At 50.6% G+C, this 13,888-nt stretch overlaps 3 protein-coding genes across 3 annotated transcripts in view; 1 reads left to right on the top strand and 2 right to left on the bottom strand.

Annotated features, from left to right (window-relative positions):
• The window catches only part of VOLCADRAFT_107890 (uncharacterized protein), a 2,976-nt gene extending 1,904 nt beyond the window's left edge, over nt 1-1,072 (bottom strand). Inside the window, exons 1-5 of the mRNA XM_002957895.1 lie at nt 830-1,072; nt 576-763; nt 319-432; nt 164-225; nt 5-134 (exon numbers count right to left, since the gene is read on the bottom strand). Coding sequence (XP_002957941.1) covers nt 5-134; nt 164-225; nt 319-432; nt 576-763; nt 830-905 — 570 coding nt within the window. The 5' untranslated portion in view covers nt 906-1,072. The remainder of the gene's footprint in view (nt 1-4; nt 135-163; nt 226-318; nt 433-575; nt 764-829) is intronic.
• A 108-nt stretch (nt 1,073-1,180) lies between these two features.
• On the top strand, nt 1,181-1,855 carry VOLCADRAFT_107889 (uncharacterized protein; the record flags this gene model as incomplete). Its single annotated transcript, XM_002957923.1, has 2 exons — nt 1,181-1,367; nt 1,476-1,855. Coding segments are annotated over exons 1-2 (462 nt in total), but the record flags the coding sequence as incomplete, so codon positions are not given.
• Nucleotides 1,856-9,749: 7,894 nt separating this feature from the next.
• Nucleotides 9,750-12,129, bottom strand: VOLCADRAFT_99112 (uncharacterized protein; the record flags this gene model as incomplete). The annotated part of the gene is made up of 3 exons (XM_002957894.1): nt 9,750-10,292; nt 11,022-11,089; nt 12,114-12,129. 3 exons carry the CDS (start codon nt 12,127-12,129, stop codon nt 9,750-9,752), a joined length of 627 nt encoding a protein of 208 aa, XP_002957940.1.
• Between the last annotated feature and the right edge of the window lie 1,759 nt (nt 12,130-13,888).

Raw genomic sequence — 13,888 nt, 5'->3', positions numbered from 1 at the left:
CGACGGAGGGGACATGACACTTGGGTCTGTCGCGACTCGCTGTGTCGCAGCGACTCGCAGTGAAGCAGCGTCGGCTGAACGCTTCAATTGGTGATTTCTGTTGAGGGCCAGACACGCGGCACACGGCCGTACAGCTGCGGAGGAGAAACTGCAGACAACGGACCGGATGGAGTCGATTTCGCCGTAGTATGCTGGAAGCTGATTCTCCCGGAAGAATGTATCCGCCTGTGGCGCCATGTCAGGATTCCCATGTGGGTTAACATTTGTCAGGCAGACCAACACGCTAGCCTTGCCTTTGCCCGACCCACATGCACTGACCTTATCAAACCGCCATGCCATCAACAACCCGGGGTACCAGGCTAGCGCGCGCCCTGCATCGCCGCCCGTGTCCATGATGGCGGCCTCAATGTCCCGCGGCCCCAACACACCCGCCTGGGAACAGCCGTATAGGCAGGCGTAACATTCGTCGCGCAGTCCAGGGCACGACATCCCACCGATAACACGGCGCCGACGCTCGGCTAGTTGTTGCAGGAAGGCGGGGCGCGCTGGACGGGCGCCCGGCATGGGTAACGGACCGGGCAACGGCGCCGTGCTTCGAAGCCCGCGCTGCGACAACAGGTCTGAAAACATGGCATACCGGCATCCGTATCCAACACTGCCGGTGCGACGGCTGCGAAGGACGCATACTTAACTCCACAGCTAGATCCATCGAAGCCACAAAGCGCCTGAACACAAAATTGTGGGTACAGGACCGTGCATGGCGCTGGGTGGCCACAGCAACACGAGTTAATCGTGTGCTGGCGTCCACAGACTCTGCAATCAAGCTGACGTTTCTCCAGGACTTCCATAGCAGAGGCCTGAGACTTCTCCGCCCCGAATACTTCCATGCATGCACCATGGTTCATTTAGCACCGTTCGACACAAGAACCTATGGTGATAATATAAACTGGCATACTTATTACAATGGTTTACCGAGATTTTTAGAAATGCTTCCCTACTGTCTAAATACCTTCAGCTTTTTAAAAGGAACACGCCTTAGATATTGCACAACAACGGCATAGAGATGTATAAGTATACCAAAAGCACTTCCAGCGCCGCGCACTGTCATGCATTAATGCATACACCACGCTTCCGTACAACAAGAGTTTGGTGCGCATGTAAGTATGGGTTGCAAGCATGTCACAGTCGATAATCTTACAATAGTATTACATTCCTACCCAACTTCAGCGTTTAGCGTTGATTACATAGAAGATAGGTTACTTTCGGGTAGGAGTGGCGAGTAAATGGCCGCTATAGATGTCGCCCTGGAGGACACTGCGGAAGATGGAGACCCTCGAGACCAGCTGACACGAAGTCCAAATGACGCGGTATGTCTTTTCTTGCGTTGTGGCTTCCAACCATGCAAATGCGCCATGGTGCACTTGCAGCCATTCGCCTTCACTCGGGGTTTATTTAATTCTCTGCTGCGTCTATAGTCTGATGTCGCGGCTCTCGCGACGTGTCTCCACGATGTGCTAGACGGGGACGATGAACGGGTGGATGCTGTGCGTCGTCAATTCGAAGAAGATCTCGGCGTCTACTCCGTTGGTGAAGCACGGGAACTGTTCCGAGGTGAGAGATTGATCACAGAGAGAAAAGCGCGAGTCCGTGCCAGAGACGTGGGGCGGCGATGTCCCCGTGCCGTGCCGAGAACAACCGGAAACTTTGCGAACGGTGTTTTGAAAGACAATGTGTCCTTCATTGCAGAGGATTTCCAGCTATCCCCGCTTCGCGCCGCCATGGCACTGAGAGGGAATGTACCGGGCCTTACCGTCTCGGACGCGAAATCCCTCTTGTTCAAGATCAAAACGGCATCGGAGGGGGCCGTGGAGGATCAGGGACACAGGGACGCGGAGACTGGCACCGTCGAGGACGCGGCGGAACTGTGGTCCCGATGAATGCACCAGCCGCCATCACCGAAGCAGAGGATGTGCCACCCCGCGTCAAGTCGCGTGGTGCTACTGGTAAGTGGCGACATGAGATGTGTGGCAGGGAAGAGTGGGCAACCTAGAAAGGAGGAACCCACCTCACCTCACCCCACCCAATTGCATAATGTTATACATACCGACGTCTATGAAACATCATACCATATGATAACAGAAATGCCCCCCTTGTTTTACAACCCTGTGTAGGCGAGTTCAAAACAAACTGGTCAGAGCTCGGCGGTGTAGACCCATATGCCTGCTGCATCAGCGGCTGCATCAGGGGGTGGTTCATCGGTGCTAAGACTGGCAGTACACGGCCGGTCGCATTCACCAAGCAGTACTGCTGCTGAAAGCCGCTGTGGATTATGCGTGGTTTGATGCCATACTACAATGGCCTGTCTGTTTTCTGCGCCAACGTTTGGCGTTTGTGCGTGGGCAATCCGGGAGTCAACAGCAGGAGGGAGGACCCCTGACATGGGGAGCGCGGGTAGCCAATCCACACGGAAGTGTCGTGGTTTACATGGGCCCAGGCGTGCAACGTTTTGTGTCAGTGTTTGGTTGCATGGGCGGAATACCGGGGGCGACTTCATGGGCCATGCCCCACCCAACGGAGAGCTCGATGGATTAAGGCATAGATTGCATATGGCGAACATATTCTTCTCGGCAGACATCTGCATTTTCATTTGTTTTCAACGTAGCTCGTGGTACTGAGTTTAGCGGTGTATCAGAGATTTGTCATTGTTTCCACCCGAACCTATTCATGCATAGGAGTGTTGTGGGATAAACTGGACAAACTGCCGATGAAGTGTGGTAGGAAAACAGTGGGGCCTCAGCGACTGACTTGACTGGGTATTGCAATTGTGGCCCTGAGTGCTTGCCGCCGGTAGTAGTAGTAGTAGTGCCAGAGTACGGTAACCAGGTGTGCAAGTTTTCCCACGCCATGTCGTGGGATCGAAACTAATACGCACATGAGGCACTTGTAAGCGGTCCCCTTGCAAAGTTTTCTGTAAATTCCTTAAAAGTCATGTGCTTTTGGATGCCAGCCCGAGCCAATCCTGCCAAATTGACAGCCAATTCGACACCCTGAACACGCTAAGTCGATACCCTGTCAGGCCAATTTGACACCCCGAACAGGCCAATTCGATACCCTGTCAGGCTAATTCAATACCCTGTTAGGCCAATTCGGCACCCTGTTAGGCCAATTCGACACCCGGACAGGCCAATTCAGGCCCAGCACAGCCCAATTCCGAGGCTCCACAGCGCAATTCGAATACCTCCGGCGAGTCCGCCAGAACAATTCCAGACCTCGGCAGACCAATTCTTTTGTCAGGAATAAAATCCAGGCTAATTCTGCGACAGAGCTCCTCCCTAATTCCAGCCCGGATCCTACCCTCCTCTTCTGTCGAGGATGTTGAAATGTATGTGGGCTCACCGAAACTCAATTACCCCCTTTGGACGCTAGTCTGGGCGGATGTGCGGTGTTTTCCTTTCCTCCGTGGCTTTTAGGCGTTGTGGTATTGCCCTTGGGCCTTCGGCTCGTATGGGTAGTCTTACAGGTATGGGGTCACGCACCCCCAACCATGTAACAAGCACACACACACATCAAGTTGTCAGGCGTGGGGGCCGTTTATGCTAGCTGAGGTCTCGGACAGGCTCAGGAAGCGGAGTGATGCGAATAACCTTACAGAGGGGCCCTTCGAGGCATGCCTAAAGGACAGAGCAGTGCAGCTTCAGATATCTTTCATGCGGCAACTTGTAGGAGCTGCCAGACCAACACACCGCCTCCTGTTCACAGAGCTATCGCAGCTACCCCTACACTACCACGTTCTCAAGCAGGTTGTGAGGTTTTGGAACCATGTCCGTTTACAGCGTGGGTCTGTGGCATACCACGTTTTACGACAGGAGGTCGCAGAATCCCTCTCCAACCCCGAAGGGGCCGGATGGGGGACACTACTCCTCCGTTTTCTATGTTTTTGGGGGCACGACGTATGGAAAGAGGCCCCGCAAGGGCTACACGAGGTAGACGAACGAGTGGAGTGGCTGATGAACAGGCCAATGCCAGAAGGTGTGGTTTTGGAGTTCAAGGACCAATTAGTGAGTGGTTGGAAGCATACGCGTTTAGATGTCCAGCCTGACGTGTACCCGTCAGACGGCAAGCAACCAGGAATTCACATGGCGAAGTATAAGCATTGGATGGGTCTGGCGGCCGAGCAAGCGGGCAGGAAGGAGGTGCTTCCGCATATCACAATGTTTATCCCGCGTTCAGCGAACCGCAAGCTTATGCAGTTTAGGCTTTGCTGTTGGGCATTGGCGGCTAACAGAACGTGTAAGGGACGGTGTTATATACTTAGGGAGGAGCGAGTATGCCCTTGCTGCGGCACTGATAGCCATATCGAGGATGAGAAGCACATTTTGCTGGACTGTCCGGTGTACGACGAAATCAGATCTGATATGGGCTTTCCACGCTTCGAACATATGAAGGACGCTATGAAGTGGGAACCTGAATGCCTGGCAAGGATGCATATGGTCTCACCGCAACTCTATCGTTCCCTTTGGTCGTTAGTATACTTCGTCACTTGTCTCGTTGGAAGTGCGAGGTAGGATGGTGCTTATAGGCGATTTGGCAGCCCTTGAGCCCTCGGCTCGTACTAAGGTGGTTTGCAGGTACGGGGAACGCACCCACGACCATGTAACAACAACAACAACAACACACATCAAAAATATCCAATTCTACAGCAGGCACATGATGAACTAAAGTAACAGGGTATTTCCACTAGGCCGCACACTAACTTTTGGACATTATCTTTAACGTGGACATAGTGTGTGGCTAGTGGACAGGTGTCTACAGGTGTTTCCACTAAGCGCCCCGGAACCATACGACAGGTTGCTATTAAGGCACCAAACCATTGTTATAGTAAGCGTGGGTATAATTTAATGCGCAAATCATTACAGTTTGGTCGGCTAATTGCCGGAATGTGGGCAATTCGACCGGTTCTGCTGTGAATTCCACTGGTCAGCGGGCTATTTGCGGCTGTGGATAAAGGAAAATACAAAAATCAACGAAGGACCTTGAGGAAGGAAAATGGCTGATTATGAATTTTCCCGCTGGAAGTTAATGTCCAGTTTGAAAGTTATCTGCAGGTCTGAGGCCCTGATAACAAGTGTGCCACTAATGCGGACTTAGTGTCCGAGGCGTTTCCACTGGGCCCTACGGCTTTTCGCGTACAGAGCCCCTTTACGCGATTTTTTTAAAGAACTTTTACTTTCTATTAATGTATTTAACTAGTTTCTTATCGCTTGCATGATTTGCTGAGCCAAGCGTGAGATTTTTTGAACTTTAAGGGTGTATTTCCAGTGCGGATTAAGGCCAGGGATTAGCGTTAATCCCTGCGCTAATCCCGGCAGTGGAAATCCCACCGGGATTAGGCAGGATTAGCCGGGGATTAAGAAATTCCTCAGGACACCGTGTTCTCTAATCAGAAGATTAGCGGGAGCTAGCAAGAGATTAGGAAAGAACATAAACTGAACTTGATGCCCATGTGTTTACCTGGCAACCTGTGACAAAAAAGTTATTACCTGGCTCGAGCCAGGTAGTAACTTTCCGTATCTGGATTAGCATTCACGGCGCCATGTCTGACGTTAATTTCTAGGTAGTTCCATATATATGATCTCAAATAAGCAATTCCTGTTTTGGGTTGCTCAAAAGGTGATGAAGAGATGAACGGCGAGAAGAGTGCGCTTCCTGTTCATATCTAATACTGAATCAATTCCTAATGCCCAAACTAGTTCAGAACTTAACAATTTTAGCTTCAGAATCACATAGAAAGTATGCATCGCCCTTTGTACGGCCTTAATCCCAGCGCTAATCCCAGGCCTTAAGAATTTTTGTTGTGGTTGTTACAGTGGGCTCCAGACTCCCGAAGAGTAGAGCCATCGGGCCAGCTGGCCGTGCACTGCAGTAGAGACTAATATACCAAAAGATTATCATCTCAGATAATTAACCTCTCATCGGTAACCGCTCTCGCGAACATAGCAATTTGCCAGATATAATTCTCAAGAAGGGGTGATGTGCGCCAACGGAATCCCAACCTTAGCGTGGAATTCCTAAAGCTGCGAAACCCTGAATGCGGCCCCAAAAATCAACAATAACTCGACAAATTGCTTCTTCCGTAAGGGAAGGACCAGATAACAGTGCCGGGTTGGTTTTCATGTTTGCAGCCATATAACGTCTCCCATGCTCCATGGCTGACACCGCAGCAAGAGCCACAACATCCCAAACACATTGTTGCACTGATTGTGGGGCTTGGATAAGCCAAAGTTGCTCCCTTGAGACTGGCAATCCTATTGAAAGAGTAAGTTGATCTGCTATTGCCTGTGCCACCGGACAGGCCCAGAAATGATGATAGCGAGGGGATACACCTCCCACTGAACCTATTGGATAACCTCCACAACCACATATCGTTGGGCGCGACATCCTAAGATGGGAATTTCCTAACATAGGCACCCCATCAACCGCGAGACGCCACCAAATCTCTTTTTGTTCATTTTCCCACCGTAAATGAAACCATAAACGATGGAATGTCCGTTGCAAAAGAAGAATAGCTTCATCCAATATCTCAGAAGAACCCGTCGCCTCTTTGATGAAGAGGGTATGGGCCACACGGCGAGCCATCGAAAAAGGTGAAAGTTGCATATTAGTCGCTATTTAATATAACCTGTAAATACCCTGTAAAACTGGAATCATAAAAAGCAGGCTGACGAAGCTGCACACCCTGCAGTATCGTGCCATATGACACAATAGGAAGATTTTGAGCAGGATACCGCGTTTAAACATCTTGATTCGAGCATCTACAGATTCGACTGTGGGGCGGTCAAAGATAAAACGCACGTTTCTACGTTTGAGAGAGGTGAGCTAGGGTTTTAGGGTTTTTAGGGTTTTAGGGTTTAGGGTTTTTAGGGTTTAGGGTTTTTAGCCAGTTCACATGCTACGTTACGTTAAGACTTTTTGGGAAAAGTGGTCGGTTCGGACATGGTAACGGTACGTTACCGGTAAAGTGGACGAAAAGTCTAAAGTGACCGAGGGGGGGGGGTTGAATTTCGTCAAACGCTGACCCCTCGTACCGTTACCTGAATTGCATCGCCAATTTCGCGAGTTATAACAAATGGCCAAGCACAATCGCTTATAAAGACCACATATTTGACAAATTGTGCGCGCTTTGCACTCCGACCGAATTTCTAGTCACACCGCTGCAGTTTATTTTGGAAAATGAACAAGGACAACGCCACTCGTGTTGCTCGACCGCTCACGACCGCTTACATAGCCAATATGTAACCCATTGTAGTATCAGGGCTGAAGCCATCCGCGAAATGGCAAGTCGGCCGCACTTCCGGCGGCATGGGCCGCGCCGCGTCGGCCCAAACGCGCAAGCACTGCCATTGAGAATTGAACATATCCTCAAGGTTGTCAAAAATTACATCCATAGCGGCCGCTAGGGCAAACGCCATCGCGGCTCGCGCGGGATGCAGTGCCATTGCTGTAGGCAGGGCTGCCAATAACCCGTCAATTATATATTGCGATTCTAAGGGGATGTGCTGAAGTTTTGGCCATTGAAAGACATAAAATGGAGATGGTTTACACAGCTCGCGCCAACGAACACAACGTCGTCGTAATGTCCCATGTGAACTGGGTGACTTTTTCAGGCCCACTTTTCCAAAAAAGTTTTCGCAACGTAACGTAGCATGTGAATCCAGTATAAGGGTGCATTTCCAGTGCGGATTAAGGTCAGGAATTAACCCTCTGTCCTCCATCGATATTTACTCAAACGGCTAAGTTGTTAGCAAACTTACCTCGCCTTTTCACACTAGGTAGCTCGGAAACACCTACTGGTTTCCCTGGAAAGGATAGGCCGTTTTCAAGGGAAAAGACCCTTTCCACGGAAACGCGCTTTCCGTACTTCCGAACTTCCCGTTCTTTCAGCTGAGCGGTCTTCTTACTTGTGTAAACTTTGAAAACATATCTAGGGTTCATTTCCCTTCGGTATCTGTTAACAATGGCGATCCGCTTTATCGACGAGCTGATTCATCTTACCCAAGGCATTCCAGAAATCCAGAACTGGAGCCTAGCAACCTTCTACTCAGTATTGGTCGCAATTATGTCCCTACTTGCATTCCTGAAGCCGAACATCTTTGGCAAGAAAGCCAACTCGGACGGCCGCACCGCCGCACTTCCTGTCATAGCGACCGCGACTGGAACTAGTGTTAGCGCCGTTACAAAGCTGTTTGACAGCTGCGTGGCGATGAACATGGGGTGTCTCCCATAGCCGGCTTAGACCCCCTGTGCAGGTGGCTCCTGTCCATTCTATTGGTTGTTGACGTGTGCTAGCAAATAATAATCAGCTGTAGCGAATTCGTCGCAGGTAGTGTCGCAAATAGAAGTGCAAGCTGACTTTACTGGCCGATATACTTGCGTAAACACAGAAGATCGGGCTTTCAATTTCAACTTGGACTTACAATGTTCATGAAATGGTCCGCTTAAATAGTCATATTAGCGCGCCATAACCTCACTCCGAAGTTACGACATGGTCTCAGAAGCGCGCGCTAACGAACTGCAAAACCTTACAGATTGGGTATTCCATGGATACTGAGTCAATAGGAGATGCTCGGAAAGCAGTTTCCAATAATTTTTGGCTTCAAATTTGATGTGAAAAGAGTTTTCCGTACTACGAGGGCTTTTCCGGGGAAACGACCCTGTTTCCTGGGAAACAGATAGGTGTTTCCAAGCTATGCACTCCATTTTCAACCTTTGGTTCCCTTATGGAACAAAACCATGTGGTAAGCTCGTACCAAGGACTTCCATGCCCTAATCCCTGGCCTTAATCCGCACTGGAAATGCACCCTAAAGGTTCAACGCCCACACCTGCAGCGAAGCAGAGACCTCCAATGCCATAAATACCAGGGGCTTTCGCGGCTATGAAGTACAACCCGATAAGCAGGACATATCTCCCAGCCTCTCCCCCCCTCTTTCCCGGAGTGCCTATGCCCCGGAGTGGAAGTTGGCTAACGAACTACGGCGCGGTCAGGAACACCAATTGAGTTAAATAATGCTTTTCTTGATAGCTTAAATTTTGCGCAAAGCGGGCATAGTATGGTAGATGGAAACTGTGACTGCCGACAGAGGTCACACATTTACATAATGCCAAATGAACGGGCGACACAGTCCACCAGCCTGCATAGTTAAAGAAACGTTGTTGCTTTTAACTAGTCAACTTTTTTGGAAAAGTGGGCCTGAAAAAGTCACCCAGTTCACATGGAACATTACGACGACGTTGTGTTCGTTGGCGCGAGCTGTATAAACCATCTCCATTTTATGTCTTTCAATGGCCAAAACTTCAGCACATCCCCTTAGAATCGCGAAGTATAATTTACGGGTTATTGGCAGCCCTGCCTAGTGCAATGGCACCAGAGGTCGGCAAATCGGTTTCTACGGCTGCGGGAGGGCATAATTTCGGTCAATAAACCTCCACGTTCCGTACACATTGCAGGCCGATCGTTTTACAGGGGGGGAACAAGGGGTCGTTGCAAAGCAAGTTCTTGCGCCATGAAGTTAGCATCGCCCCCGAGCTATTCATCGCCGACCGCATGCGGTTGAAGTGCGGGTCGTGAAGGATATTCTCGACCTTATCGGTGATGTGCGTGTAGAGGTGCATCCTAGTGGAGGACTTGTACTTGGCCATTGCCCCCTTCAATATTGCATCCTCCTTCTTCAAGGACCCGACATACTCAGCTTCACAAAAAGACCCTCGTTGAACTTAAGCCGGTGATGTTTGGTACTTTAAGCCAGTCCATGTATTCACAGATCGTTGGGAAGTGAGTGAAAGGCATGGCTTGGTACAGGACCATGTATGCACCACAAAACAGAGCCAACAAGGGATTGTCGGCAACCTCGGTCATGGCCAGGTGCTTGTCAGTTTGCTGTTGCTGCGGATCTTGCGTGTACTGGTCTACAGCCGCTTTGTGGGAGTAGGAGGCCTCGTGCCGGGTGTAAGCTGAGCGATCCCAGTTCGTGTGGGAAATGGTGGCGTTACTCTCCTTATGTGTGTCACAAAAAAAGCAGATGACCGTCGTCGAGCCCTGGAGTGCATAGGCCCAGCTCTTGAAATCACCACCACAAGCGTCAGTCAGCCAAACAATGTCCTCGTTGGGATTATGAGGCCGCTCAAACCCCGGGGGGACACCAACGGCATCGATCTTATTGGTGGACTTGGTGCGCTTCCGTTGCGGGTTGGCGGTGGCATTGGGAGTGGCGGGGGGCAGGCGTATTGCCGGCTGCTGTTCGGGAGCGGTGGTGTTGGGGGTGGCAGGCAGGAGAGGTGCTGGCTGCTGAGTGGGACCGGTGGCGGCAGTGTTGGCTTGAGTGCGCCTTTTCTTCTGTGGAGGAAGGGCCACGGTGCTGGCGTTTCTGGAAGTGGGAGGTGGTGGTGCTGGGAAAAGTAGACCTGGAGCTTCACTGGCGCTGCCCGATGGCCCAAGTAAGGCTCTTCCGCCTCAATATATGTTGCTGGGGGATCAGCAGTGGCTTTACGACCGGTCAGCGTGCCGGCCAACGTGCGTTGTCAACCGCTGGAAATTTCTGCACGCGTTTCCTTCGTTCCCCGGCGAGATGCCGCCGACATGCCGCGGTCAGCAGTTAAAAGTATGCTGAAAATACAAGCAATATGATGAAGATTATGTATAGGATAGGCCACATGGGACCAATATCTGGTATGCCAAAGTCCACAATTGACCAAGTCAAGTGCTGCGGCAGCTGCAAGTCATCGGTACAGACGCTAGAGATGTAATAATTCATCAGTGATAACCGTCACCGAATTGTGTAGAGGTGGTCGTGACATTCTTTTACAAAGTCAAACACAGAGTTCGAGTCCAGCGTGCGGCCCTACGGGCCGCAATAGAGGCTTCAATCACGTCTTTCGGTCGAATTTTGGTCATTTGGGTCCCGCAGCAGGGGCCTTAAGCCGAATTTCGGCTGCGGGTACTGTGTTACGGACCCGCAGGACCCACCGGATTTGCCGACCTCTGAATGGCACTGCATCCCGCGCGAGCCGCGATGGCGTTTGCCCTAGCGGCCGCTATGGATGAAATTTTTGACAACCTTGAGGATATGCTCAATTCTCAATGGCAGTGCTTCAGCGTGTGGGCCGACGCGGCGCGGCCCATGCCGCCGGAAGTGCGGCCGACTTGCCATTTCGCGGATGGCTTCAGCCCCGATACTACAATGGGTTACATATTGGCTATTTAAGCGGTCGTGCGCGGGCGAGCAACACGAGCGGCGTTGTCCTTGTTCATTTTCCAAGATAAACTGCAGCGGTGTGACTAGAAATTCGGTCGGAGTGCAAAGCGCGCACAATTTTCAAATATGTGGTCTTTATAAGCGATTGGGCTTGGCTGTTTGTTATAACTCGCGAAGTTGGCGACGCAATTCAGGTAACGGTACGAAAAGTCTAAAGTGACCAGGGGGGCCCGCCCGGCCCGCCCGGCCGTCAGGGCGATGGATTCAGGGCGATGACCTGGATCCACTTCGCCTTGCACTTTTTGATACAGGGCGATGGATGACGTACAACAAAGGTCACACTTGGCAAGAGAACATAAGCCTGCCAACTGAAAACAATTCAGTATTTCTTTAATGAATAAACGGAATGAAATGCTGCTAAAACATCCAGTGTTGGAAAACGTAGGTGACGCCGCAATGCTCACCCTCTGACCCACCTAATGCCTTGAGGAATCATAAGACATGATTGGATGGCGTCCCAGTCCATTGCTGGCACAGCAAGCTGACGTATGGATGCGCGGGAAGCCCATTACCCAATCTCTTGCCGTTTCGGACATAGGGACCGTATAGGCTTAATGCCAGCGTCACGCTTTCAAAGAAGCGGATGTGGATAGCGAAGGCTCCCTATGTGCGGCATCCTTTGATAGCGATGAGCACGCTCGCTAGTAGCGTGCGTCCTTTTACAGACGTGACGTATCGCGTGCGTCTTTTTATGCATTCGTGATAAGACGCGAATACATGTTGCATTCAATATTCATCATGTCCCATTGCAGAAGCTAGCTGCATGTGGGAAACTCCGATTCTGCGTTCGTGGGTTAGCTCACCGGTAATACCAGACATGCATATCTACCAGAACTCACGACGCATGGCAGAATCATTTACACAGGCCCTGAAACGTATAGTTCGATCATGAGGATCATAAATCTAGGAAAGGATCCTATCTCTTCATCGCTAAAATTCTCTCCAGACCACGTAAAACGACAAGGACACGAAAACGGACCCACGAGCAAAGTTCAGCAGCGAACGAGGATGGTATACTGAATAGATGATCCACTCGTTGGCCTCGTCAGGGTTGGGTTAGAAGCTCGCGCAACCCCGATGGCCAGGTAATGGACCTACTAAACACCACCAAACCTGAACAATATCTTACCAACATTCATACAGCGAACGTTATCAACCTATGTTTCGCATTCCTTATGCCATGCAAGGGCGCCCATGTGCATGACTCCCACTCCATTCTTGTAAAGCCTCTTTGTGTAAAGCCGCACCCCTTGCTTACAACAAGCAAATCAACGGCTTGTTCCAACATTCTTCATTGATTTTAAGCCTATATGGTCCCTATGTCCGAAACGGCAAGAGATTGGGTCATGGGCTTCCCGCGCATCCATACGTCAGCTTGCTGTGCCAGCAATGGACTGAGTACTTAAGCTACTGGGACGCCATCCAATCATGTCTTATGATTCCTCAAGGCTTTGTGCGGATCAGAGGGTGAGCGTTGCGGCGCCACCTACGTTTTCCAACACTGGATGTTTTAGCAGCATTTCATTCCTTTTATTCATTAAAGAAATACTAAATTGTCTTCACTTGGCAGGCTTATGTTCTCTTGCCAAGTGTGACCTTTGTTGTACGTCATCCATCGCCCTGTATCAAAAAGTGCAAGGCGAAGTGGATCCAGGTCATCGCCCTGAATCCATCGCCCTGACGGCCGGGCGGGGCAGGGGGGGGGGGGTCAATTTCGTCAAACGCTGACCCCTCGTACCGTTACTTGAAATGCGTCGCCAATTTCGCGAGTTATAACAAACGGCCAAGCCCAATCGCTTATAAAGACCACATACTTGACAAATTGTGCGCGCTTTGCACTCCGACTGAATTTCTAGTCACACCGCTGCCTTATATTATAAAAATGAACAAGGACAACGCCGCTCGTGTTGCTCGACCCCTCACGACCGCTTACATAGCCAATATGTAACCCATTGTAGTATCAGGGCTGAAGCCACCCGCGAAACGGCAAGTCGGCCGCACTTCCGGCGGCATGGGCCGCGCCGCGTCGGCCCACACGCTCAATCTCTGCCACTGAGCATTGAACATATCTTCAAGATTATCAAAAATTTCATCCAGCGCGACCGCTAGGGCAAACCCCATCGCGGCTCGCGCGGGATGCAGTGCCATTGCAGTAGGCAGGGCTGCCAATCACCCTTCAATGCCCCCGCCTTTCTTACGTCCGCTAGTCATTTTCATTGTCGTACAAGCACCCGTAGGGAGAAACTCGCTAGTCATTTTCATCCGTGTCGTACAGGCACCCCTAGGGAGAGTCTCGCTAGTCATTTTCGAACTGCAAATCCGTAATCTCTGTCGTAAAAGGCACTTGTTGGAGATTCTCCCTAGTCATTTTCGCGCGCTTCGGTATTAGTCGTACGAAGACGCCGAGTATATTACTATGCCTTCTACCGGCTTTGCAAATGAACAAAGTCTCTATCAGAATTCTGAATTTCTCGAAATAGTCGCTTACGTGCTGTCCGATTAGCAGTTCATCTTTATTAGCCATGTCTCATTTCACGACTTCGTTTGCAGCAGTTTACGCTGCAACGCTCATCATCCT

The sequence above is a fragment of the Volvox carteri genome (genome assembly GCF_000143455.1).
Source record: "Volvox carteri f. nagariensis unplaced genomic scaffold VOLCAscaffold_82, whole genome shotgun sequence".
NCBI classification, from domain to species: Eukaryota; Viridiplantae; Chlorophyta; class Chlorophyceae; order Chlamydomonadales; family Volvocaceae; genus Volvox; species Volvox carteri.
Note: the sequence above shows the minus strand (reverse complement) of the source record. Positions and strands in the feature narration are given on the sequence as shown.